This window comes from Perognathus longimembris, chromosome 5 (assembly GCF_023159225.1).
Source record: "Perognathus longimembris pacificus isolate PPM17 chromosome 5, ASM2315922v1, whole genome shotgun sequence".
Lineage (NCBI taxonomy): Eukaryota > Metazoa > Chordata > Mammalia > Rodentia > Heteromyidae > Perognathus > Perognathus longimembris.
The window spans coordinates 54,047,036-54,073,480 of NC_063165.1; the positions used below are offsets into that span (position 1 = coordinate 54,047,036).

The window sequence follows — 26,445 nt, forward strand, 5'->3', positions numbered from 1 at the left end:
GTAACCCAAGAAAAGGAATTTATCACTATTTTCACATTTCATTGGCAAATAGGAAGAAATAGAAACTTGTTAGAAAACATTTCCAACTACCAGTAGAATTCAATGAAAAGCCTAAACTTAAGACTAATATCTGCATAAAATGTCCTAATGAAACCCACTGAAAAGAAATAAAGATGCTACAATTTAAAAACGAAAAAAAAAAAGACTAATAGCTACCCTGTTTGATAAAAAGATTCAGTATTTGTCATGGCTGGACTTTTAGACTCAACATTGGAACTGGATTTTAGAAGACTCAAGTATGAACAAAACTGAAAACTGCATTTCTTGGCGATTTCTGACACTACTTAATTATGAAAGGATAGGACAAGGACATATTCAGAACCATGCTGACAAGTCTCTTAATGAAACTTAATTACGTTTAATCTATTTAGTGACTTCAGTTCCTTTACCCAGGTGTTTTAATCAAAATTTTCAAATAATGACAGTTTAAATCACAAAGTTTTTGTATATTAGGAAGTACACAGGAGGAAAATGAAGATACTGGTGGTCATTGCCACTAAGGCATGCCTATTAGACCTACCCTGTGATGGGCACTGTCAGCTAAGGAAGCATCCAGATAAAAGGAGAGCTCTGTAGAATCACATTTTTCAAAGGCTCGATCCCCATCTCCTATCTGCAATTCCAAAATTAGTTTGGCACAATAACTAAAAGACCTAGGCTCAAATCTTGGCTTCACCATATCTACTTACATGTTGGCATTTCTTCATGAAAAATAAGTATTCATCTCAAAAAGTTGTTAATGTGACTTAAATAGGGAGACAATAAGGGCTAAGATGAAGGGGATAAGAAACAGTGACAAAGGTGGTGAATTTGACCTAAATACACAACATGCATGTATGAAAACATCACAAAGAAACCCCTTTGAACAATTAAACTTGCTAATGACAACGCAAGATTTTAAAACACTAAAAAATTAATCTAAAGCACTTTCCTGGCACATGACAAGTACTCACATTTTGATTTAAATTAACAAATAGTTCCAGGTTATGGCACAAAAATGAAAAGAATTTTATTGTTAAAATAAGGAGGAAAAGAATCAGCCTTGCCTTATAAAAAGCAATCTAAAATGACTGTTAATGGCCTTTTAATTTCTGTTCTCTGATGACACAGAGAACAAAAAGTATAACCTGGGCTTTGGTGAACAAGAATTAAGTAGAAGTCTACCCTGCACTATGAAACTGAAACACCACTGGCCATTGTTACTCAGCTTCCTAGGTGACAAGGAAAATCTGTGAAATGTTGTTCCTCTTGCCTGTTTCGTAAGATAGCAATTGTAAAATCAGTCCTAATAAAAAGAACAACTTTTGTCTCCCCAAAGACAATGTTTAAGAATTGTGGTCAGACTGGATATACTACTAAAAAGTTACATGGGGGAAATGCAACATATTTCATCTAAATTAATGCTGCTAAAATCCTTGGATTTTTAATAGTTCACAATTAAAAACTGCACAATTTAAAGGTTTCCTTTTCCCCCTCTACTTCCAAACATACCAGCTGACTTACAATGAAGATACTATTGTTTAAAAAAATCACTGAAATTAATCCAACTGCAAAATCAAAATAATCTTAGGAAGGTTGTAATGAACCTATTTTAACATAGGACAGTTGTAAGCGTGGATAAATACTATTGAAAAAAGAAATAAAAGCAGCAGCCAATGTAGCAAGAAGAGTTATGTATCTTACCAAATTGTCCATGAGGTAAGTCAAGTCTTTTTAACATCTTCAGAGGCCATGTTTTCAAGTCTCACACGATCCTGATCTATTAGTTATAAAAAGTAGCTAGCCAGGCACTGGTGGCTCATGCCTGTAATCTTAGCTACTTAGGAGGCTGAGATCGGAGGATCACAGTTCAAAGCCAGCCTTGGCAGGAAAGCTTGTGAGGCTCTGATCTCCAATTAACCACCAGAAAATGAGAAATGGAACTATGGCTCAAAGTGGTAGAGCGCTACCCTTGAGCAAAAGACCTCAGGGAGAGCACTCAGGGCCCTGAGTTCAAACCCCAGAACTGGAAAACAACAAAACAAAACCCCAAATAGCTTCCTTTATCTTTTCCATCTTTTCATGTGAAAAAAAATCTTAGATATACAGAAAAGTAGGAACATTAACAAAGAACATTTCCCCCCTGAAACAGTCATTATGCTATATCACTTCCATATGTTATATTGTGTATTAGCTGAAAAAAATATTTCCTAGGTAATCCAAATTTATCAAGCAATACCCCTCCCCTAAACAAAACAACAAACAAAAATCACTTCCCACATTTCACTGGCTGCCTCATCAGCAGTCCTTTCGACAAAAAGAGCCTGTCTACGATTAGACTGCATTGAATTTTCATGTCTTTTCTTTTCTCTCAACCTGCAATGGTTCTGCAGTCTTTCCTTGTCTTTCATGGTTGTACTACACTTGAAGATTACAGACAAGCGATTTGCTTGTTTATTTAATTTTTTGGTGACAATTCCAAGGCTTGAAATCAGAGCCTTGTCTTCTTGCTAGGCTAGCTTGCTCACAGCTGGTGCTCTACCACTAGAGCCCTGTATCCGTGGCTGCTGAGGGTGATGGAACCTCAAAGACTTTTCTGCCCCAAATGGCTTTGAAATACAATCCTCTAGGTTCCAGTCCCCTAAGTAGTGGGATTATAGGCTACTATAAGCCCCAGTATTTGGCCCCATCTATTTTATAGATGACACTTTAATTTGGTTTGTCTTATGTGAAGTTTTAATTGAATTTAAGTTATATATTTTTAGTAACAATATCCTTGAAGTAATACAGGGTCCTTCCCACTATATAATGTAATAGACTGTAATGTAGCATGTGGTTTGGATTTAAACATTACTACTGATTTTCACTTTGACCACTCAAGGTAGTAATTGTCAGGTTTCTCTACTATGAAGTTACTCTTTCCCTTTTTTAACTAGTAAGCATTTTCTGTGGAAATATTTTGTGTGATTATATTATTCTCCCTTTTGGAACTGATTTTATTCTTTTATTTATATAATCACTTTCTAAGTTCCTAGTGACTGACAATGTTATTGTCATTTGATTCCCCAATTATCCCAGGTTTGGTCAGTTAGAGCCACAAGCAGCATCTGCAATCTGTGTACCATCACTCTTTAAGTGCATCCTTACTTCTATACCCTAAGGTGCTCTCGTGCTGCTCTGTAAGAGTTCTAGTTTCCATGTGTGACTCTTCTTCTAATAAGCTGCTGAAACAAGAAGTAGGCTTCTGTTGAGTTTCTTCTCTTAGCTCTAGCCTCATGGATTTATTTCAATAGTGAAAGTGTATATTTTCTTTAGAATTCCAGAGAGTAATATTCTATTTCTTATACACTCACCTTGAAGTACAATCAATGAATTGCGAAGTAACAAATGCTTTAAAACTGGCAAAAATAATAATGTATCAAAACTTTTAAGATCTCTACATTATACTACTCTTTACTATTTTGAAACTGTAGTTAAGATTCTTGATCATTTCTCTCAAATTCTAATAGACAACATACTATGTTCTAAATAAATATGCTAGAAGCATATTAAAAGCTTCAGTTCACACATTACAGTAGTGACTGCTAAACTTTGAAAGCTTTATGGCTGAAAGTACTCATGACCATATTCTCAAGTGCTAGGCCAAATATAAACAGTAAGGAAAAGGTACTTTCAAGACTCTTTTTCAACCACTGGACTAAGTCATGGCTCATCTCCACTAGTATGGCTGATGAAGCAGAGTCAATGGTGAACTCTTTGCTCTGAAGAACATTATTTGGAACATTAGTATTAACATAATCTTATTTGTACAAAAGTAGTAAATCATTTCAATTAAGTCAAGTGACTACATTCCCAGGAGAACATAAGACTTTGCTTGACAGTGCATATATTTCAGTTTCATTTTCTTTGAGTACTTACACATCGGGAGCAGAAAATATCATGATTATTCAGGCTCTATTATAAAAATGGGAAAGGAGATTCCTTCTCAATTACTTAACAGTGCATATCCTGGTAAAACTAATTAAAGTGGCTCATTGTCTGATAACCTGAGGGCTACAAAGGAATTACATACACGGTGAGAGTGACACACTTCTTCGACAGTACTAATTTGACACAACATTATGAACCATGACCTTCCAAGAGCTTGATGAACTGATTCTTCTAAGAACCACCACGAGAACAACCCTTTTATAAATATAAAAGCTAAGGTTTTGAAGATTTCTAGTCTATGACACAGTAGAGAAATGACAGTTCATGCTTGAACACAGGTGTTTTCTGCTAGCACAAATTTTCTACCAAAGTGATATAAAAAACCCTTATGTGACAGAAATGGAAATAAAAGCTAAAATAAGATGCACTTCAAAAAAGCACTACTTAAAGAATAGAGGAGAGAGAAAGCAATGAAGAGCTCAGATAACTAGAGGGGAAGAATGGATGAAAAGAGTAGAGGACAAGAATACAGCCCTGCCTAGTCATAGGTACAAAATACAAAACCCCTGTCTGGTTTCCTTCAAATATTCCTGACTAAATTGTAGTAATATAAACTCAGCTTAGAAACTGAATTTAAAAAACCTCTACCAATTCATAATTTGCTTTCATTTAGATATCAGAAAACACAAATAGCAAATTTAAGTACACAATGGAAAGACAAATACTGTTTTTTTTTGTTCGTTTGTTTTTGTTGTTGTTTTTTTGCCAGTCCTGGGCCTTGGACTCAGAGCCTGAGCACTGTCCGTGGGTTCTTTTTGCTCCAGGCTAGCAGTCTGCTACTTGAGCCACAGTGCCACTTTTGGCCGTTTTCTATATATGTGGTGCTGGGGGCTGGGGATATAGTCTAGTGGCAAGAGTGCCTGCCTCGGATACACGAGGCCCTAGGTTCGATTCCCCAGAACCACATATACAGAAAACGGCCAGAAGCGGCGCTGTGGCTCAAGTGGCAGAGTGCTAGCCTTGAGCGGGAAGAAGCCAGGGACAGTGCTCAGGCCCTGAGTCCAAGGCCCAGGACTGGCCAAAAAAAAAAAAAAAAAAAAAAAAAAAAATATATATATATATATATATGTGGTGCTGGGGAATTGAACCCAGGGCTTCATGTATGTGAGGGAAGCACTCTTGCCACTAGGCCATATTCCCAGTCCAATACTGTGTTTTATAAGTTAAAAACAGAAGTACTGAACATCAGCATTTATTTAATATTAATGCTTCATTGATATCCTTGAATTCTCACAGATCTAAGTAAATTATGTAATTTAATCTTAAAGCAAGAAACCCACTACCATTCAAAAAAAAAAAAAAGAACACAGCATCATCCCAAATAAAGAGATAGTGATTATTAGTGTGGACGGAAAGGAAAGACATAGCGGCCCTCAGTAGGTGTTAAAACCTGGACAGGAATCAGGATGTTAGTGGCCTGATCCAATAATACACATCTGTGTATGTGTGTGTGTGTGTGTGTGTGTGTGTGTACCCACACATCATTTTCCCTAACACCATAGAGAAAGCCTGAGAACTGTGAATTACGATATATATTTCAATACCAACAAGCATATCTAATTCTTAGATCTTGGTTTCAAAATACTAGGAAGGAATTTGGATTATGGAATGAGCCTGGAACATTTTGTTATGGATGCACAATGTTGGAACAACAGGCAAAAACCTGATTAGGGTCTGGTAACTAGATATAATAATGTCTCAGTGTTACTATCCTGACTGTGGTAATTACTTGTTTCTAGGAAGTATATATTAAAGCAATTGGAAGTGATGTGATGTGTCTTTGGGATGGTATCTTACTCTAGCCCTTTAGAGGTAAAAAAAGAGTTCCTGGTAGACACATGAACTGGATGAACAAGGGAAATGGGAAAGCAAATAGGCAAAAGAATAGGAGGAACTACTTACTGAGGTCTTCAGCCAGTTGAACTCGTTTGCCAGTAAGCAACTTAACTTTCTTCTCTGCATCTTCAGCAAAATCTTCCAATACCTCTTTAACATTTTTCTCTAATCGTCTAACTGTTTAAAATAAACAATTAGAAAAAAACCCTCAAGAAACATTTTTTTTTTCCCGTTTGGCCTGGGCCTTGAACTCAGGGCCTGAGCACTGTCCCTGGCTTCTTTTTGCTCAAGGCTAGCACTTTGCCACTTGAGCCACAGCGCCATTTCTGGCTGTTTTCTATATATGCGATGCTGAGGAATTGAACCCAGGGCTTCATGTATACGAGGTGAGCACTCTTGCCAGTGGGCCATATTCCCAGCCCAAGAAACATCATTTTTATGAATGCACAAAATGATAAAATGATTAACCATATACTGAAAGCAAGTTATTTTATAATCATTCTGTTCTATTTTTAAGCTTATATTTCTTGGTTATAGAGAAAATCTCCACCATTCTCCAACACTTTTATCGGTGTGTAGTGTATACATATTCCCAGAAAATGACACATTCTAAAGCCGTAACACTGTAGAAGAAATGAAGGTTTCTTCCAAATTGAGTGATATCTAGGAGCTGATTCCTTCTAGAATTTTTGTGTAATGAAGGCAGACAATGGCATGTCTTATTACTCATCTTTTTCAATTGTATTTTCCTTTCCAAGTGCTGGAGAAGTAGTCCAAGTGGTAGTGTACTAACCTAACAAGTTCAAGGACCTTAGTTCAAATCTTATCCTCCTTGGAAAACAACAACAACAACAACAAAAAACCCAAAACAACAACAACAACAAAAAACCCCTTAACAAATCTATTTTAAGGAATTGTACTGGAAAACTTTTATTAAAAATGTCAAAATCAGTCAAGTTATCAGTGGTTCAGGAGGCTGAGATCAGAGGTTTAGGGCCAGCCTGGGCAGAAAAGTCCATGAGACTCTATCCCCAGCTAAACAGCTAATTAAACTACTGGAGATAAGGCTCAAGTAGTAAAGCACCAGTTAAATTAGAGCGAGAGGCTATGAGTTCATGTCCAGTACTGGCACACACACACACACACACAAAAAGTGAAAACCTGAAAACTCCATGTGGCTTACCTTCAGTGTTTGTAAGTTGTTGCCTTAAGGTATTTGCAGTGATAGCAAGCATGCGTTGTATTCGCCAAAATAAGACCACATCATTGCATTCCAGCTGAAATATTAATAAAGATTACAGAGGCAAATTTTAAAATGAAAGCAATGATTGTGTACTGTTCTACTGCTAAGATTTAACTTAAAAAATACTCAGATTTAATATATAGCTCCTATTGTAGATATAAGATACACAGACTCATGATACCTTTAGATTTGGGGGTGGGGTGGTGTCTATCTCTTCCACACCTATAAAGCTGTGTTTCAACACAGATGCACATGGACTAAGGAAGGGCAGAATTTTATTATGCTATACACAAATAGAAATTCATAGAATACACTTGAAATTTATATTTAGATAACACCCAGGCTTATCTTAAATATATCTGTATTTATCTTAAATATATTTGTGTTAACCTCTTTGTGTACTTTTATTTAAAAATTCAATTGGGTATTTTTTAAAAATAAGCTTATTATGTAGAGAAAGGTCTCAACTTAAAGATAAGAAAGAAGCTTGCCACTTTTACATAGATGCATTTAAGTCTTTTAAATTGCTGGAAAAAATTAAAACATGTTAGAGGTTCCAATTTATAAAACCATTGATTGAGATTTTTTTTTTTGGTTGGTGGCAGGGCTGGAACTCAGGGCATGGGCACTGTTCCTAAGGTATTTTGCTCAAGGCTCTACTACTTTGAGCCAAAGTTCCACTTCTGGATTTTAGGTGGTTAACTGGAGGTAAGAGTCTCACAGACTTTCTTTTTTTGCCTGGAAAAACATTTTTTTAAAAAAATTTTTATTATTAATTGAACATAAAATTTTTTTTACAAGGTGTTGTGCAAAGAGGGTGCAGTTACATAGTAGGGCAGTGTGTACATTTCTTGTGATATCTTACAACCTGTTTTTCCATCCCTTGTCTAGGTCAGGTAGACCCATATGCAATATACAATGTATCAAGCACATATACAGTGTTCACAGACTTGGTCTCTACTGTCTCTCTATCTCCCTTTGTTAACAGTCATATATCAGGGAGATCATGCCCCTTTGTTTTCTGTGTCACAGACTTTCTTGCCTGGGCTGGCTTTGAACTATGATCCTCAGGTCTTAGCCTCCTGAGTAGCTAGGATTACAAGCTTGAGCCACTAGTGCCTGGTTTAATAGAGCTTTTAAAAAAAGTATAATTATTTATTTGCATGAAAATGCTCGAAGTGCATCAGTCTGCTGCCACCTAGAGGTTGTTTTATAAAATACAACAAACTGTATAAGAATTTTATAATTTGTTTAGAAATAATCTAAAACAAGACTTTAGTGACACAAAGAAAGAATTATGACACATGAAAAATTCTCAGTAGTTGTTTTGTTGTGTGAATTCCATTTGGCAAATAGATGATTATGCTATCAACATATATACACTCTCCCCATATACAGAAAAAGTTAATAGACATATAAAAATGCTAACAAAAATTACTAAGGAGCATATATATGGGAGATATTATTACTTATAAAGTGACAAATATCTCTGAAGAGAAAAGAGTTAAGTTTACTTTATAAATTACATGTATTTGGTGGTTTTTTTTTGCCAGTCTTGGGCCTTGGACTTAGGGCCTGAGCACTGTCCCTGGCTTCTTTTTGCTCAAGGCTAGCACTCTGCCACCTGAGCCACAGCGCCACTTCTGGCCACTTTCTATATATGTGGTGCTGGGGAATTGAACCCAGGGCTTCATGTATGGGAGGCAAAAACTCTTGCCACTAGGCCATATCCCCAGCCCCATGTATTTGTTTTATAGGTGATCAAATGGCTTAATATTAACACTAAAGCTAAAGTTTACTTAAAAAAATATCTACAAGTATGGGTAAAAAATATTTCCCTTTGTTTTGGGGATGCCTTACCTCAGAATCTATGAAATGCCTTTGGTAGTAATAAAAACCTCTCCGACAAAGGTTACAATGGTGTAGAGCTGTTTTTAAGAAATGTCTTCTATAAACTTGATGCCAAGTATCCTTAATCTAAAGAGAAAAGAAACAAAAGACAGAGAATTAGAGTACACATTTCATATTATCAACCACATTGAGAATTTGTATACAAAAAATCTGTATACAAAAGCTTACTAAAAATTTGACTATATAAAGGCATCAGAAATGTTATTTTACTAACTCATTTTATTCATTTATATTCCTTCATTCGTATTGTCTTAGCAATCACTGTTATATTCTAACAATCATTTAGGAGAGTAGATAAGGTAGGAATATCTTTGTGTAGGCAGATGTGAAGAAACAAAGGCAAAAAGAGGTTTCACATCTTTTTTATGAACTACTTAGGAGCAGGACAATGTTTACCTATCCAACAATATTTTTATTCTGATAATTATACTGCTACTGTACCAGTATGATTTCTAGCACATTATTGTTATAGTCTGTTAGGTTAATCAGTGTGCGTTCATACCTATTATCTGTTTGGAATAAAACAAAGTTCATTACCATTTGACAGTCAGAATGCTAGGGTCCAGATATCAATGACTAAAGGAGACATTACTAATAATGCAATGGAATTCTTACCTCCTGCTAGCCAGATATACTGATAGTCTTGCAAAGTACACTGAACAGTGTCTCTTGAAAAATCTGATTTTATTGCTTACGGAAAGTAATTAAAATATATACTCAGTCCATACCCAAAGCTATAGAAAACTGCTTTAGAAAATCCAACACAGCTTAGACAATTTTTTTAGTTGTGGGGCTTGAACTCAGGGCCCGGGTGCTGTCTATCCCTGAGCTTTTTCACTCAAGGTTAGCAGTCTACCACTATGAGTCACTTCCAGATTTTAATTCCAAGAAAAATTTCTGTCTATCAAGAGAAAATACCTATTATATTAACTTTAGAGTCACAAAACATAAGAATAATCAAACTGAATACAGGCTGAGTATCTCTTATTCAAAATGTTTGCATCCAGATGTGTTTCAGGCCTTGGAATTCTTTCAGATTATAGAAAACGTGCAAACACATAATGAGAGATGCTGGGAATGGGACTCAACCACTTGAGTCCCAAACATGAAATTCACTTTTGTGTCATGTATACCTTACACACACAGCCAGAAGTAATTTCATACAATATTTTTAGTGTTTCTGTATTTTGACTCCAATCAGTCACAGCAGGTCAGGGGAAGAATATTTTTCATGTGGCATCAAGTAGGATGCTAAAAAGTTCCAGATTTTGAAACATGATTGATGAGAATTAGGACCATTGTGGAAAAACTAAATCCATACTAAATCTAAATTAAAAATCTTGTGAACATACCAGATAATCTTTACTAGAATAATTTATTCTGAACTTTTTTAATGATTGCTTTCCCAACTATTTTACTTTTCTAACTGGGTTTCACTTAAGCTAATAATGAAACTAAGTTCTGAATCCTTTGCACTCTTAAGTATTAAACAGTCGAAATATAGGTACAGAAAGAAAAAGTTTATTTTTTTAATCTACTGCAAAAACATTCAGAAAGTAGCCTACACTATAGATGATCTTCATACTTACATTAGCATGAATGAAGAAAAAACCCCAAGTGAGAGAATTCAATCACTTTTTATCAAATTAAGTAGTATTTGTTTCAAAAGGTACATACAAATGTGAGTCCTATTTAAAAAGAAGTTGTATTTTAAAATCTGAAATCAAGTGAAAAGAAGTATGAGTGGATTTCAACCCTTTTGTAAAAACTGTTCAACTTGCCCAAGTAAATCCAATGTTCTAAATCTTAGTTTCCCTATTTATAAGTTGCCCTTTAGGAAACAAAACTGAGGAAAAGTTCCTATTTTTCACATAATCAAAACTGCCAGTAATGTACACTTGAGCAAAGTAAAATTTAATTCCCTAGATATCTAAGTGACCCATTAGTAGTGACATTGTTCTTTAGGGGGCAATTATTAGAAGAAGCAGATTTGGTGTTTGCAGCAATGTTTATTACCAAGCCTGGATCGACATCCACGCCTCGGGATTCCAGGTTCTTCCGAACAGTGGTTATCTCATCGCTTGCAAGGTAAGCTGGATGCTCCTCGTTACATTTCAGCATCTTCTCCAATTCATTCTTGGTTTCATTGTGAACACACTTTAAGATATTTAAAAGAACCATAGTTAGATGGTTCAAAATTGGGCACATGTAAAAATAGGTTCCCAATTGTAATAAATATACTACTGCGTAATAGGTGACTCAAGCTTAGCTACAATAATAAGAAAGGAGTTAATATCTTGGCTGGGTGAATGTGAGAGAGACCAAGAAGTGCAGGGCAACCTGTATAATTGAGAAGGGGAAAATTTACTCTATTACATTTTGCTTTTACTGTAGTATTGTACTGCTGAAGTTATGGCACCAGGTGCCTTACTACATACTTTCTTTCCTTAGGGTAGAATTTTGGTCTTTGAAAAGTACTCTGAATACATGGGAAAAGGCTATATCTTGCAAATACCTATAAAGGCATACCTGGAGATGCCTTTCTTTTCCAACTAATACAAAAAAATGTTCAGTTTGCTTTTTTTAAAAAAAAGCCTTTGGACACTGTTCCTCTGAGGTATCTATCATTCTTAAATTCACTTTCAGTCTCTCATCTGTAATTGTTCATTAGTCTCCTCAACAAAAAGGAACTGCATTAATTATAATGTTGAAAACAAAACTCTTTTACTGTGTTAAATTAAATTTGTCATTTTTTAAACACTGAATTCAAAATTGGAGGATTAAAAAAGTAAAATCACTTGTTACTGTAAACAAGTTAATTCCAGGTACATCAACAAAACCATGCAAATGCCACTATTCAGCTTATAAAGGGAACTACCAATTAATGATCTCTGACAATATTACAGACATTACAGGAAAATATTTCCTGAAGAGAAAATGGATCATATGGTCATATATCTCTATTCAATCTGTGGTAGGAATGAACACTCAGATAATGGTGCTCCCTGGCCTATGTTTGTTCACCCTTTCCACCATCATCATTCCTGTTAACCACAACACAGCAGCTGGGCAGCTCACACATGATGAGAATGTTAATTTTCCTAGAAAACTAAGGAAAAGATAATACAAAATAGTTTTTGGAGCTCGGAATACTTTTTTTTCCTTATTGTCAAAGTGTGATACAGAGGGGTTACAGGTTCATATGAAAGGATGGAATACTCTTTAATATAGGACAATCTTAAGTGTATCTTTCTGCTAAATCCTGACAAAAGGAATTTTACAGCTGCGTAAATTTGAAATGCTAGTCCTGCAGATATGCTCAACCTTTCTAGAATTTGTTTCTCACTGTAACTGCCAGGAATGAGGTCTAGAACAGCAGTTACAACTGGAAGTGGGATGGACAGAAAGGCTAGAGAGAACTTAACCATGAGCCTGACATAAGGCCATTTTTTATTTATTTATTTTTTAAAATTTATTTATTTATTTATTTTGCCAGTCCTGGGCCTTGGACTCAGGGCCTGAGCACCTTCCCTGGCTTCTTCCCGCTCAAGGCTAGCACTCTGCCACCTGAGCCACAGCGCCCCTTCTGGCCGTTTTCCATGTATGTGGTGCTGGGGAATCGAACCCAGAGCTTCATGTGTAGGAGGCAAGCACTCTTGCCACTAGGCCATATTCCCAGCCCCAAGGCCATTTTTTAAAGGTAAAAATATACATGCTTTATCACATGATTCTGATATCCTTCCCCTTTATACTCAAATTGTGGCTTCTGTTCAAAGTCAACCCTCTGTGTTTACAAATACTTCCCTGAAAACTATCAAGAGGCTTCCAAGATTCCTCTCCTAGACTAGTGAATCTTTCACACTGACCTTAAAACAAGTCCCTTTGCTTCTCTTGAAGCAATCTTTACTATGTTCATTTACCAGAGAAAAATACTTACATCAAGAAGTTATTTCTTTCCCAGTGTGTTAGGTCAAAGTATTACCATTAGTTGCTCAGGCAAGTTCTTGCCATTGTTGGTTATGGAGGCTTTGGGCCCAATTTCACTAATCTTGCTGGAAATATTTTTCTCTCAAGTTTCTGTAGTTGATACCAGCTCTTCCTAACCAATGACTCTTCTGTCTCAAAGTCAGAAACCTTTCATGGACTCCCTAGTTCTTTTCTGACAGACTTCCTTCTCTAGTCCACCTATATGATAGAGATGACTAAGACACACTGAATATGTATGTGTGTCCAGTCCAGTCACCAAATTATGAAATGTATGAAACAAGAAATTAGGAACTTAGAAAAAGTAGATTAACTATACATTTAAATAACTAAAATGAAAACAAAAATATAAAGAAAACGCACAAGTAATATGGTCACAGACTTGAATAAGCAATGGAAATGAGCAAAGTAATCAACCACAAAGTTATCTCTCCTTTCTTCTACTTACACAGCTTCTTCACTTTAAAAATGTATTCCTATGTAGGTTATCCATTATTCTAAAAGCTTACTAGGCATTTTAGAAGGGTTAATATAAAATACTGGAAATTCTTAAAATTGGTCTAGACTAATGGGAAAATTGTGCATGTGTGTATGTGTGTTTGTGTGTGTGCGTTTGAACTCAGGTCCTTAAATTTGCTAAGCAGATACTTTATTACTTGTGCCCCAGGTTTTTTTTTGTGTTGGTTATTTTTTTAAATAGGAGTCTCAACTTTATGGCTGATGTAGTCTGGACTGTGATCGGCCTAGCTGTGCCTCTAGGATGACAGTTACCAGCCATCAGTCAAGATCAAGTCTAAGGATTTTTTTGGGGGGCCAAGGTTGGCCTCAAACCATAGTCCACTGGTCTCTCCCTCAAGTTGAGCCATTATATCTGGCTCAGAAATTACAATGTAATGCTTGAGTTAAGATGAACAAAATGATGTCATTATGAGGCCAAAGCTCTGTTTCTTTTTACCTGTTCTTGGGTCCGATTCTTCCAGTACATCCACCTCTTTTTCCAGTCTGGACCTATCATGTTTTCAATTGCATTTTCAGCTAGAAAAAGAATTTTAAAAATTAATTAATCAAGAATTCTATTAACAAATTTAACTAATAGTCTTATTTTGTTAACTATTTCCAATTGCTAAATAATTACAGAACAGTTGAAATAAGAATATGATAGATAGGACACACACATAAGGAAGAATTATGTATGTATATGACATCTATAAAAATACCCTTGTTTCCTGAATTCTGAAAGTACAGAAACAAATAAGATTCTGAGGTAAAAAATTTTAGAACGTAAGTACATATAAGCAGCATCTACCCAATTTACTCCTTTTAGTAGTAACAAGGCAAGTGTCTGAAAAAAATCCCATGAATAACATTTAACTACTTTAGTGACAAACACCTTAAAATGTTAATTTTGTTTTTTACAAATGTTCATTAACATTGAATGATTGCTTCACCACTGTAAATGCTTAAGACTCAAGAGCTTGTCCCTACTCACTATCCTTCAGACGAGCCTGAAGAGCCTCTTCCATGAAATAGATAGCTGCATCCCACTGCTGTTTATCAGATATGGACCGATCTTCTAAAGCATTGTGCTGGATGACCCTCTGAAAGGTAAGGAAACAAAAGGCTAAGTTGATCTAGGTCTCTTCATTTTGGTAATTTTATCCAATCTGTTATCTTAGTAAATACCCAAAAATAATAGCTGGATTTAAACAGCATAATAAATAGTATGTCCCTCTAAAACAATGCAGGAGCTCCTTTAATTTGTCTGCTTGTCAGCTTTCTGTCTGAAAAATAAACCACTGAGTCTCTCCTGGCCTAAATTAAACAAGTTAACTATGGGGGCCAAATAGGATTGGTATATTATACATTTAACTACATAAAATGTAGTAATCCCCAAATCCTGATTTCCAATGGTTAATAATTCATATCATCTTTCCTTCTATTTTTGTCACATGAGCTATGTATCAACATTAAAATAAAGAAAAGAAAAATTAACCATTATGTTACTATTAGCAGCAATAAAAATAGGACAAATGTTTAAAATGTGTAGCTAATCATAAACTTTAGCTATACATTACAAGTGAAAATTGCTTTGCAAGTTTTATAACTTTCAAGTGAATGAATGAAAATGGCATTATTTGGAAATCAATCTTTAAGGTACTTAAATAACACAACTATGATTTTCAAATGAGGACAAATATTTCTTCCAAACAAAACTGTTGTTATAATCAGACCATGTTGAGATGTTTACTTCTAGGAAATTGTAAATCTTTCCATTAACATGGATTCTCTAAGCAAAACAAGTGCACAACAAAGGTTGATTATGTGGTGGAAATATCACATATAACAAAAATTTATCAGGTGGTAAAGGTCAATAGCCAACCTCTGCAGTCAAAGCAGGCCTTACTGTGGTGGTTTAGATATAACACGTCACCCCAAATGTCTCCAGCTGGTGAGAGGTGAGTGGATTATCAACTAACCAAATTGTAAGTGCATAGCTAAATGGCCTATTAGGAAGTTGATCCTGGATATAGGAAGTGGGTCACTAGAGGTGTGCCTCTGTGTATGGTCTTTCTCTCTTCCTTCCTCCCTCTCTCTCTCATTTCCTCCTTCCTGGCTGCAATGAGGTAAGCAGCTTTCCTCCCTCATATCCAGCCATGTTTCTGCCTAGCCACATGCCTAAAAGCAATGAAGCTAGTTCAGCATAAGCCTTTGAAACCATAAGCCAAAACAAATCTTTCTTCCCTTAAGAGTGTTAATCTCAACTATACTGATGGAACTGTTTTAAGAATTTAATCTAGGGCAAAGGTGTGGTTCAAGTGCTACAGCAAAGTGCTAGAGGCTGGCAAATACAAGGCCTTGAGTTCATGTCTCAATAGCAACATTAGAGAAGGAGAGCAGAGAAATGTTAAAAAGTAGATTACAGGTCATAATTCTTAAGTATATTTCCTAATTTTGAATTAAGAATGTAATTTGAGTACTCATATAAAAATAGTCTCTTATGAAAGAACATCAATTTGAGCACTCACATCAAAATGCTGTCACTACCCCAATTATACAAACAACATACCAAGCTATCTTCAGCAAAGTCATTCCACTTGTGGCGTTTAATACTCTCCTCTTTAACAGCTTCTTTCAGTTTGTCAAATATGTCATCGTGTTCCTTTCCTTTAGGTTCTGTCATGAAGCGAGAAAATTCTTCTTGTAGGGTCTCCCAAGCAACCTAGGATTATTTAAAAGAAAAAGCTATATATTTATATGACACACTTTCATTTATTATATGGCCTAAAATAATGCAAATTCAAGCCAAATAGATGTGACAAGTCAGTTTTTCTGAAAATATACATGAAACACATTCATAAAAATGCAGCAAGCATAAACTTACTGGTTTGAAACCTAACATGCAACACATTTTTACATAATGTACTCAATTTTCAAAAAACTTAGTTGACAACATTCAAAACTTGAGGCTCCTTGTAAACGAACATCTACTCTATATCTCCAGCTCTTCCGAATGATTTGAGAACACTTAACCTGCATTCTCACAGAAAATTGCCTTCAAATGAGGTCTGCATTGCAAATCTGCCACCAGACTTTGTTCATATATTGATTTCCATACCCTAAATTTCTTAGTTATTTTGTCATTTCCACATTTTTGCCTTTAAGCCAAATAAGAAACAGTGCACTAATACACATCTGAATATTAATTAGTTATTTACTTGTGTTATAGCTAACATCTACTTCCTTAAATAGTGAAAGGTAGAACAAAGGCCAAAAAAAGTAAGAATGAGATTTACTTATGATTAAGTAGGCCTTTAAACGCTGTATTATGCATTTTCCCTGTTCTGATTGAACATAAAGAAGTTATGCACTATAGAGGATAGGACCAAAAAGACACAGTGAGTGGCAGGGTGCTTCCTGAGCCTCCCCAGGTCCAGGCTCTTTTCACTCAACCAATGCATAGAGTGGCAGGAGACAGAATCATTACCATTTTTACGATGACATTCACTGCTTGAAGTTTAGGTTACAAAAACATATAGGACAGGCTGTGAGTGACAGCAATGAGAAGTAGTGACATTATGGCAGTAGTACCCCTCCAACTTATTTGGAGGGGTAAATGCTGTTGGACAGAAAAAGGTAAAGTACGCGTACTCCTCAGTATTTAGAAACTGACAACACACTATTTCCAAGGAAAGAATGAAGAAAGTACTTTTAAGGTTCAGACTCCAATTCTGTGAGAAACCTCACACAGAACACAAGACGCAATGATTCTCAGCTAGAAGAACCACTTTGATAGAGTAATGTGCAGGACAATGACCATGAGCATGGAACAAAGGCTGCATTTCTGGGGTAGTCACTACGGGCCAGGTATTATCGAAGAATTTCACATATATTAACTCACTTAATCCTTATAACAGCCCTGTGAGATAGGCAGCACTGTCAAATGAGGAAACAGGAAGGTTAAAGATTAAGTAACTAGACCAATAATCAGGGGGCTGGGAATATGGCCTAGTGGCAAGAGCGCTTGCCTCCTACACATGAAGCTCTTGGTTCGATTCCCCAGCACCACATATATGGAAAACGGCCAGAAGGGGCGCTATGGCTCAGGTGGCAGAGTGCTAGCCTTGAGCGGGAAGAAGCCAGGGACAGTGCTCAGGCCCAGAGTCCAAGGCCCAGGACTGGCCAAAAAAACCTCCAAAAAACTAGACCAATAATCACAGCTTTTAATGGAAAGCCAAGATACTTGGGTAACAAAAATGCAATCTGGCAAGATCTTAATGATTATGTAAACCTGAACCCTATAGAAAAAATAAATGAAGTGTTTGATCTATTAAATATTTTTCTTATAGAATCTCAATCTGCAGAAGTTCAATACATTTCACATTCAGGCAAATTTTGCTAGTTTTGTTAAATGCTATCTTTGGAAAAAGAACCAGTGCCCTGAGGCAATACTATCACAATTAGTAAAATCCTATACCATTAGCAAATGGCAACAGTAAGGTTAGTTAATTCAAAACAGATGAAGAGCAAAGCATCAATGAGGTCTAAAGGCTAAAAGGAAAGACAGAGGCTGTGATAGAATAAAATCTAAAATTCACAGCTCCTATTCCTTTCACATAATGCTTCTTACCCATTTAATTAAATTATAGCCTAACCTCTACTGCTTTATTAGGTAGCTGTTTGTCAGTCCACTGTTTAAGCTTGATATCCACTGTAGTATTAAAAGTCCCCGAATTCATGGTTTGTGCAGCTGGGAGATAGATGTTTTCAATCACATGAGTTGATACTCTTTCCCACAAAGACTGCTGAAGGATTTCCTCCCTGAAATGAAGAGTTTAAAGAACAGAAAGTCTAAATATTAAAAAACTAAAAATAGCTTCACCGATGTATCACTTATTAATAATTATACATATTGAAGGTTTGGCTAATGTTTGACATATATTTGCATCCATGAATCACAGCAGTCAAGATAATATATCCTTTATCTTCTGAAGCTGGAAACAATTTGCTATCATAATTCATTTATATTTTCTAGAATTTCATATAAATGTGATCATATAGCATGCACTATTTTGTTGATCTTCTTTTACTCAACAAAATTACTTTGAAGTTCATGGCAAGTGTATGAATAATATTCACTTCTTTTTAAAAAATTTTTTATCTTAAAAAAATTTTTTTTTTTTGCCTGGGCCTTGAACTCGGGGCCTGAGCACTGTCCTTGGCTTCTTTTTGCTCAAGGCTAGCACTCTACCACTTGAACCACAGTGCCACTTTTCTGGCTTTTTCTATATATGTGGTGCTGAGGAATCGAACCCAGGGCTTCATGCATGCTAGGCAGGCACTCTACCAGTAGACCACATTCCCAGCCCCTTCACTTCTTTTTAATTGCTTAATATTCCATTGATGAATTTGCATATCCATCTACCTGTTGGTGGACATTTGGGCTATTTCTAGTTGTCAGCAATTACAAATGAAGCAACTATGGGCATATAAATTCACAAATCGTTATATGGGTATATGCATTCATTCCTCTTGGGATATGTAAGAGTGGAATGGCTAATTCATGTGATAATTATGTGTTTGACTTCTTTTAATTGTTGTTATAACAGTGATGTGTAGAGAGGTGACAGGTAAGTTTGGTAATGAGTTCATTTATTTTGCCAGTCCTGGGTCTTGAACTCAGGGCCTGAGCACTGTCCCTGGCTTCTTCTTTTTGCTCAAGGCTAGCACTCTGTCACTTGAGCCACAGTGCCACTTTTAACATTTTCTGTTTATGTGGTGTTGAGGAATTGAACTCAGGGCTTCATGCATGCTAGGCAAGCATTCTACCACTAAGCCACATTTCCAGTATATTTGTTTTTGAATTCCTTTAAAAAAATCATCTTGAAGTAGTTATACAAAGGGGCTTAATTCAACAAGTCAGTTTGTGTTTAACTTCCTAAGATACCACAAGACTGCTTTCCAAAATAGTTGTATCATTTTACATTCACATAAGAAGAGATAAGTATTCTTTTTTTTTTTGGCCAGTCCTGGGCCTTGGACTCAGGGCCTGAGCACTGTCCCTGGCTTCTTCCCGCTCAAGGCTAGCACTCCGCCACTTGAGCCACAGCGCCGCTTCTGGCCGTTTTCTGTATATGTGGTGCTGGGGAATCGAACCTAGGGCCTCGTGTATCCAAGGCAGGCACTCTTGCCACTAGGCTATATCCCCAGCCCCGAGATGAGTATTCTTGATGCTCTATATTCTTGCTAACATTTGCCAGGATCAGTGTTTAGTTTTAGCTATTCTAGTAGATTCACAATGATGTCTCATTGTGGTCTGCATACCTCTAGTATTTAATAATTCTGAGTACCTTCTCTTGTGCTTGTTTTCTTAGTATCAGTAAACAGTTTATAAGTCAGGCACTAACCTCTCCATTATGTGATGTCCAAAATTAATTTGTATCTTTCCTACCATAAATAGCATTGTTTTTCTTTGCCAGTCCTGGGCCTTGAACTCAGGTTGAGCACTGTCCCTGGCTTCTTTTTGCTCAAGGCTAGCACTCAACCACTTGAGCCACAGTACCACTTCCCACTTTTTCTGTTTATGTGGTGCTGAGGAATTGAACCCAGGGTTTCATGCATGCCAGGCAAGCATTTTACTGCTAAACCACATTCCTAGCCCTTAAAGAGCATTATTAATTATAATTTTTTATTTTGGTGTTGTAAGACAGAAAATGCATTGTTATACATGACAAGCGCATATTCTACCTCTGAGCAACATCTTCAGCTCATTAGCAATAACTTATAAATGACTTTTATGTATATTCCCTCATACAATCTAGCATGACAACTAATACCACACACACAAACACATACAATCTATGTCTTTGTATGTCTCTTGTAACTGCAAAAGTGAAATGATTTACACAAAGCCATTCAACTGACTCACACTGCAAATAATAAACATAATTTTTTTTTTTTACAAACTCACTTGATTAATCAACCAACAATTAAGTTGCAGGTAAGATCAGATCTGTCTTTTGGGTAAGTGGAGATTAAAAATAGGCAAATATTGATGGCTTAAAGACAAAACAGGTATCATGACCAAGGAAGAAAAGGCACTGAGATGGGAAAATTAATTCAAACATATGGACTAGATACTGGTGTCTTGACTTAGTTGTGATAATCCTTAATTGAGCACTTGAGTACTATAAATAACTTCAATGGTAGAAAGAACAATTTTCTAAGAACAATTAAGTTCCTAAAAATACTACATATTTTGTTAGATAGGTAACTTAGGTATAAGGTATTTGTTAATATGACTGCAAATATTTCAAGGTTAGATACAGCTTGCTTGAAGGACAAAAGTATTTGTTCATTCATTCATTCCAGGAAGGGTATTCACACCCATCCCAGGATGGCACGAAAGGTGATATGGAGCCTAGGGTGCCAGGAACTTATCATCTTCTGTCTCCACTTCCTGAGTGCTGGGATTATAGGGTTAGGCTACAATGCTTATTTATTTGTTTATAATGACTCTTTCCAATAAATTTAAGGATGTCCAAATTTATGTAAAACAAACTGAAGGTGATGATTTTACTTAAAGGAGATTTATAAAAATTTCAAGAAAGGATAGCTACATCTGCTTGCTATCTTAAATCCCATTCAATTAAAAATGTGACTGTGTACAACATATTAGGCATATGTTACAGAAAATAGCAACAATTCTGAAATATAGCCTAGTCTCCTTTTATAAACCAGTTTTCTTTGATTAAAAACCCAAATCCCAGTAGATTGTTCATAATTTATCTGAAGCATAATTTTTGAAAAATTTTCCCAAATGTTCACAGAAATCATAAATACGCATTTTAAGTAAAAAAAATCCAAAGATGAACCCAAACTTTACAAGAATGTGAAGAAAGCTCTTTTCCAGAAATTCTATTGATCAGATGACAATAGCAGTTACTGTGTAAGAAAGATACACTTTAATTTTCTTAACTACTTTGGAGATAAGTCAAGGCAATAATAAATCACTGTGCTTCAATGTAAGTCATAAAGCATAGTTGTTGAAAGGCAAAGTCAATACTCACCAATGTTTAGGTGTAACCTGGCTCAGACTGATAACTTCATCAAGGATCTCATTTTTAGCCTTTTCGAATAGTTCATTCTAGACATAGACGAAAGTAAGATTTTCACAAAATAATGAATTGGTCCTATCATGATTTTCAGAGATACCAAAAGGAAGGTTTGGATAAGCTGGCAGACTGAGTTTAGGTTTAAATATGCAGGGTGAGCAAAAATTCTATTTTATTCCAATCTCTACAGGAATGTCATTATCTAAAGGACATAGCGACTGATACAGGCTTCTATTTTACTGAATTCTGAAAGCTCTTTCTCACCTAACTTTGCTCATTTGAAATTTCCACGTAACAAATGCTATGTGAAAGCATCAATATGTATCAGTTTAGTAATAGTATGTTATTGATGAATTCTATAAGTAATGGTATTTTAAAATCATGGAAAAAATTTAGTTCCTACTAGAGTAAACATGTTTTCACTCGAAAATGTAACTTGGTACATAAATTACAACACAATAAATCACGTATATACATAAATTCCATGAGGCCATTAACAATATTTGTAATCTCCAAGACTTTTTTTTTGGTGGTACTAGAGTTTGAACTCAGAACCCTGCACTTGATAGGCAGGCATTCTACTACTTAAGCCACAATTCCAGCCCTGTAGAAAACATTTGTTTTTGACATTTTATGGTTTTCATTGATTGTTACATAATGAATTAACTGTTGCAGAAGGGACTAAGTACTTGTAAGTAGTTATGGTTAAAACCTGAGCAATTTAGCTTCCCAAATTTCTCTCATCAACATCAACTTCATTAGAACACAGTACATTAAGATATTACACAAAATACATGAGGTACCAAGTATTACCCGGTCAAGCTCTCGCAGGCGAGGGTAGTTATTCTTCCATTCTGTTTCAAGGTTAAAACGTGTTGCTGGGGAAGAAGGAAAATGTTCAGGTTTCATGACTGCTCCTTTCCAGATGTAGCGGTTAAAGGCTATCTTGCTCTGTTTCTGTATTAGCTGGATTTCTAGGTCATGTCTAGGTGCTTCAGTACTCCAGACTCTCAACAACTCAGATTTCACTAGTGGGACAACTACCTCAAAGATTTTCCTCAGTTCTCATTTCTCCATGTACAGAGCACAAGTACCCACCCAACTGCAGCCTCCTAGTACAGCTACTCAGAGGATGGACTCAGGAATCACACATCTGAGACTCAACCCTGACTCTCAGTGCCGTATGATGCTGGCTGTGTAAGATACTGTGCCCTTTGGTTTTCTCTTCTGAATGGAATGAAATGAAATAAGTAATTCTTACAAAATGGGAACACAGAAAGTATTCTCGCTGTGGAAGCAAAGAAAAGAATAGGATACAGGAAACAATGCAGTTGAAGCAAGCCGTTCTACTTCCCAAGCTGTTTCCTCTTGTCATCCTACAAAGGGAGACGCAAGCCCTCTTGTTTACCATGTTTTTTCTAACACACTAGGGAAAACTCTCTGAGTTGTTTCAACTCTGCAATGCACTCCTAGCAATGTCTTCTTGAAAGGGAAAATCTGGTTTCTATCCAACAACAGGAGGGTTGCATTTTCTACATACCTTCTAGTAGCAAATCATCGACTAGGTAATTCTTTGAAAAACCTGATGGATGCTAAAGACCATCAGCTAGTAAAATGTCTCTATTTGTTTGATCATTCCAACAACTCAACTTACCTTTAAAACTATCAGCCTGTTGTTCAACTGATTCTCGTACCATTTTCCAAAAGCAGTCAGACACAGCAAGGCTTAAATTTCTTGTTGTCACTTGGTGTGCCTTGAGCATACTTGTTCTAAGAAAAAAAAGAACAAGAGCTGAAATATACTGAAATGACAAAGGGCCCCCATGTTATATAGCCACCTGCACTTTCTATATCAATCATGTCAACAAAGCTTTCTGAGGTGGAGAAAAACTTCTATGTCAGAATGGTTCAAAAAAGTAATTACTAGACACATGGGCCCCTGAAAAAACAAAGCCGGTGTGACTGAGGGACTAGATTTTAATTTTCTAGGAGTTAAGCGAGTTGAAGTTTTAATAACCACACAAGACCAGTGAATAGTGGAAAACATAGTTCTATATGCTTGTCAGCCTCTTCCCAATTGAAAATTCTGATGATGGTTGCAGAAACTGTCTTGACTTACATACAAATCTAGAGGCAGACATACTTTTCTACATCTGGAAACTCCCTACAGATAAAGTTCTGGTATTATCCAGCTGCCCTTTTATTAGTTCTTCTGTTTAGATTTTTGATCAGCATCTTCAGTTAATATCTAGTTAAGGAGAGATATTACAACATCCTCTAATATTATGAGATATGTATACCACACATACGTAAAAAGGAAAATGTCAATGCTGGCTGTGATGGCACATGCCTATAAACCTAGCTGCTTGGGAGGTGCAGACCAGCAAGGGTCACAGGTTAGCTTAGGTAAAACACTAGCAAAAATCTATTTCAAACAAGCCAAGTGTAGAGGCAAACATCTGTAATCACAGCCATATGTATCTTGGTTTGAGGTTATCCCTGGTCAAAATGTGAAATAATATCTGAACAATGTTTTTGTTAAAGGGCTGAAGGAAGGCATGGTTCAAGTGCTGAAGTGTATGCCTAGCAAGAGAAAAGCTGAGTTTAAATCCCAGTATCATGGGGGGAGGGGGAGAAGAAGAGTTAATTTTAAAATCATTTTCTATGTAAAATGATTTAAGAGGTACGAATCTTATCTCAGTGTCTTGACAATATCTGCTTTATATGATAAACTTTTCCCAATCTGCTCAAGAGAACTTCCTTAGTTACATAGAAAGAAAGCCTATTGCTAACAGCTACAAAACACAAACTTTAACAGAAAGCCAGTCCAAGTTAGTCTACTTTCTTGCTGTAAAACCTTTAAGTATTTTAATAATCACCTACTTTAGAAGTTTTGAATTCTGAAAAAACTCTTCTTCATAGTCTCTAATGGCTTCAATGCTTTCAGAGCTGTTTCCTAGGGAAAGACAGAGACCAAATTTTCACCGAACACTAGTCATTATCACGTGAAAATTAAAAAAAAAAACAAAACCTCCTCCTAAACTATAAAAACCAGTCTTTAAACATACCTTTTCCTGTTACAACAGCAAAATAACCCAGAGCTTTCATTGGGAAGAGTTTTCCTTCAATTATCTGTTGAATCTATTTTAAAAAGGAGGAAAAATAAGTTTGATTATGAGTTTACATATAATGTGTAATTTAGAAATGAAAATAATTTAATGATGCTATACATGTATAAGTTTATTAAAATATACAAATCTGTGAAAGAAAGCACTTAAATGTATTTCAATCACAATTTGAGAGAAAATACATTTTACTATACTGAAAGTTTCGGTAGTAAGATTATACCATTGACTATTGTGTACAGAAATCTCAAAATTTTAGAAATGAAAAGGACTGTAGATCTAATCTAGCCAACGTGTTGAATTTAGTATTGCCTAAATTCAGAAAAATGTTCAGAACACAAGAATGTAGTGGCTTGATTAATTCAATGCCTTTTGTACTATAAGAACTTGCTAGGGGCTGGGGATATAGCCTAGTGGCAAGAGTGCCTGCCTCGGATACACGAAGCCCTAGGTTCGATTCCCCAGCACCACATATACAGAAAACGGCCAGAAGCGGCTCTGTGGCTCAAGTGGCGGAGTGCTAGCCTTGAGCGGGAAGAAGCCAGGGACAGTGCTCAGGCCCTGAGTCCAAGGCCCAGGACTGGCCAAACAAAAAAAAAAAAAAAAAGAACTTGCTATATAGTCTTGTTGTATTAGGGAAGGTAATGTTTATCTGCAGTAATGACATATATAAGACAAAAATCAAACATACACTTTCCGTAAGTCATGATAACATGAAGAAGAAAAAAAAAGAAAAGAAAAAAAGGGGAAGGGATGAAGTTAACGGCTATCTGCCAATACACATAATAATTTAGGAGACAAGCACTTTACCACTAGGCCATATTCCCAGCCCCTATACAAAATAATTTAAATAAGGGTAAGTAAGACTTGCAATTTAAGTATTTTGCAAGTAAATTAACCATAAGTGTGAAATTTTGCTTAGATCTCCAAATTGCACTTAAGTATTTTACTATAACTTCCTAATGTTTTGCTTTTAAGCAAAATACTAGAAACCAAGAAAAATCCTATTACTATTTTTTTTTTTTAACTTGTGGCAGTACTAAGGCTTGAAGTCAGGGCCTCACTCTCTCAGCTTGGCTTTCTCAGTCAAGGCTGGCACTCTAATGCTTGAGCCATACCTCCAGTTTTGGCTGGGTAATGGAAAAATAAGAATCTCAATGACTTTTCTACCTGGGCTGGTTTTGAACTGTGATCCTCAGATCTCAGCCTTCTAGTACCTAGGATTATAGGCATGAGCTACTTTCTCACAATGTATTCCACAAAATTGTGTATGTGTTCAAATAATCTTTCACAGCTGGAACTTGTACAAAGTATCTGTTGTCACAGTCAAGAACTTGTCCTTACCCTGCTTGGACTAGCTACATTTTTCTCTGCCAGGTCTACTTTAGTCAAAACAAATATGGTTCTTCTTCCATGAGGATCCATTTGACTGACCAAGTCTGTAACAATACTGCGTTCAGCATCCACAGATCCATCTGGAAACAAATGAAGAATGACACTGTAATAACTGTAGAGTAGGTTTTAAATTAGACACACTGTACCTTTATGTGTATTAATATACCAAGAAACGAGTTAATATATTTACTTAAAGACAGGAAATTCTACCCAATAACAATTCACATAATGTCTACAGTGAAAATCATCAAAATATTCTCAACTTCAATGTCACTATTAAAATGGAGAGAAGCCTTGTCTGTTTACATAG

General features: G+C 36.0%; 1 protein-coding gene across 5 annotated transcripts in view; it reads right to left on the minus strand.

The window, feature by feature from the left end:
• Opa1 (OPA1 mitochondrial dynamin like GTPase) overlaps positions 1-26,445 on the minus strand; it is a 74,324-nt gene that overhangs the window by 19,648 nt on the left and 28,231 nt on the right. For 4 of the 5 annotated variants that reach the window (XM_048346935.1, XM_048346931.1, XM_048346932.1 and 1 more), the window contains 14 exons: positions 26,085-26,215; positions 24,684-24,756; positions 24,499-24,571; positions 23,270-23,385; positions 22,429-22,493; positions 21,571-21,647; positions 18,157-18,322; positions 16,071-16,223; positions 14,493-14,601; positions 13,959-14,038; positions 11,036-11,176; positions 8,969-9,085; positions 7,049-7,142; positions 5,932-6,042 (listed from right to left, as the gene is read on the minus strand). In XM_048346935.1, the coding sequence (XP_048202892.1) occupies positions 5,932-6,042; positions 7,049-7,142; positions 8,969-9,085; positions 11,036-11,176; positions 13,959-14,038; positions 14,493-14,601; positions 16,071-16,223; positions 18,157-18,322; positions 21,571-21,647; positions 22,429-22,493; positions 23,270-23,385; positions 24,499-24,571; positions 24,684-24,756; positions 26,085-26,215 (1,506 nt within the window). Of the gene's footprint in view, positions 1-3,059; positions 3,063-5,931; positions 6,043-7,048; positions 7,143-8,968; positions 9,086-11,035; positions 11,177-13,958; positions 14,039-14,492; positions 14,602-16,070; positions 16,224-18,156; positions 18,323-21,570; positions 21,648-22,428; positions 22,494-23,269; positions 23,386-24,498; positions 24,572-24,683; positions 24,757-26,084; positions 26,216-26,445 lie in introns of all 5 variants that reach the window. The other variant, XM_048346933.1, reaches the window with a different exon arrangement.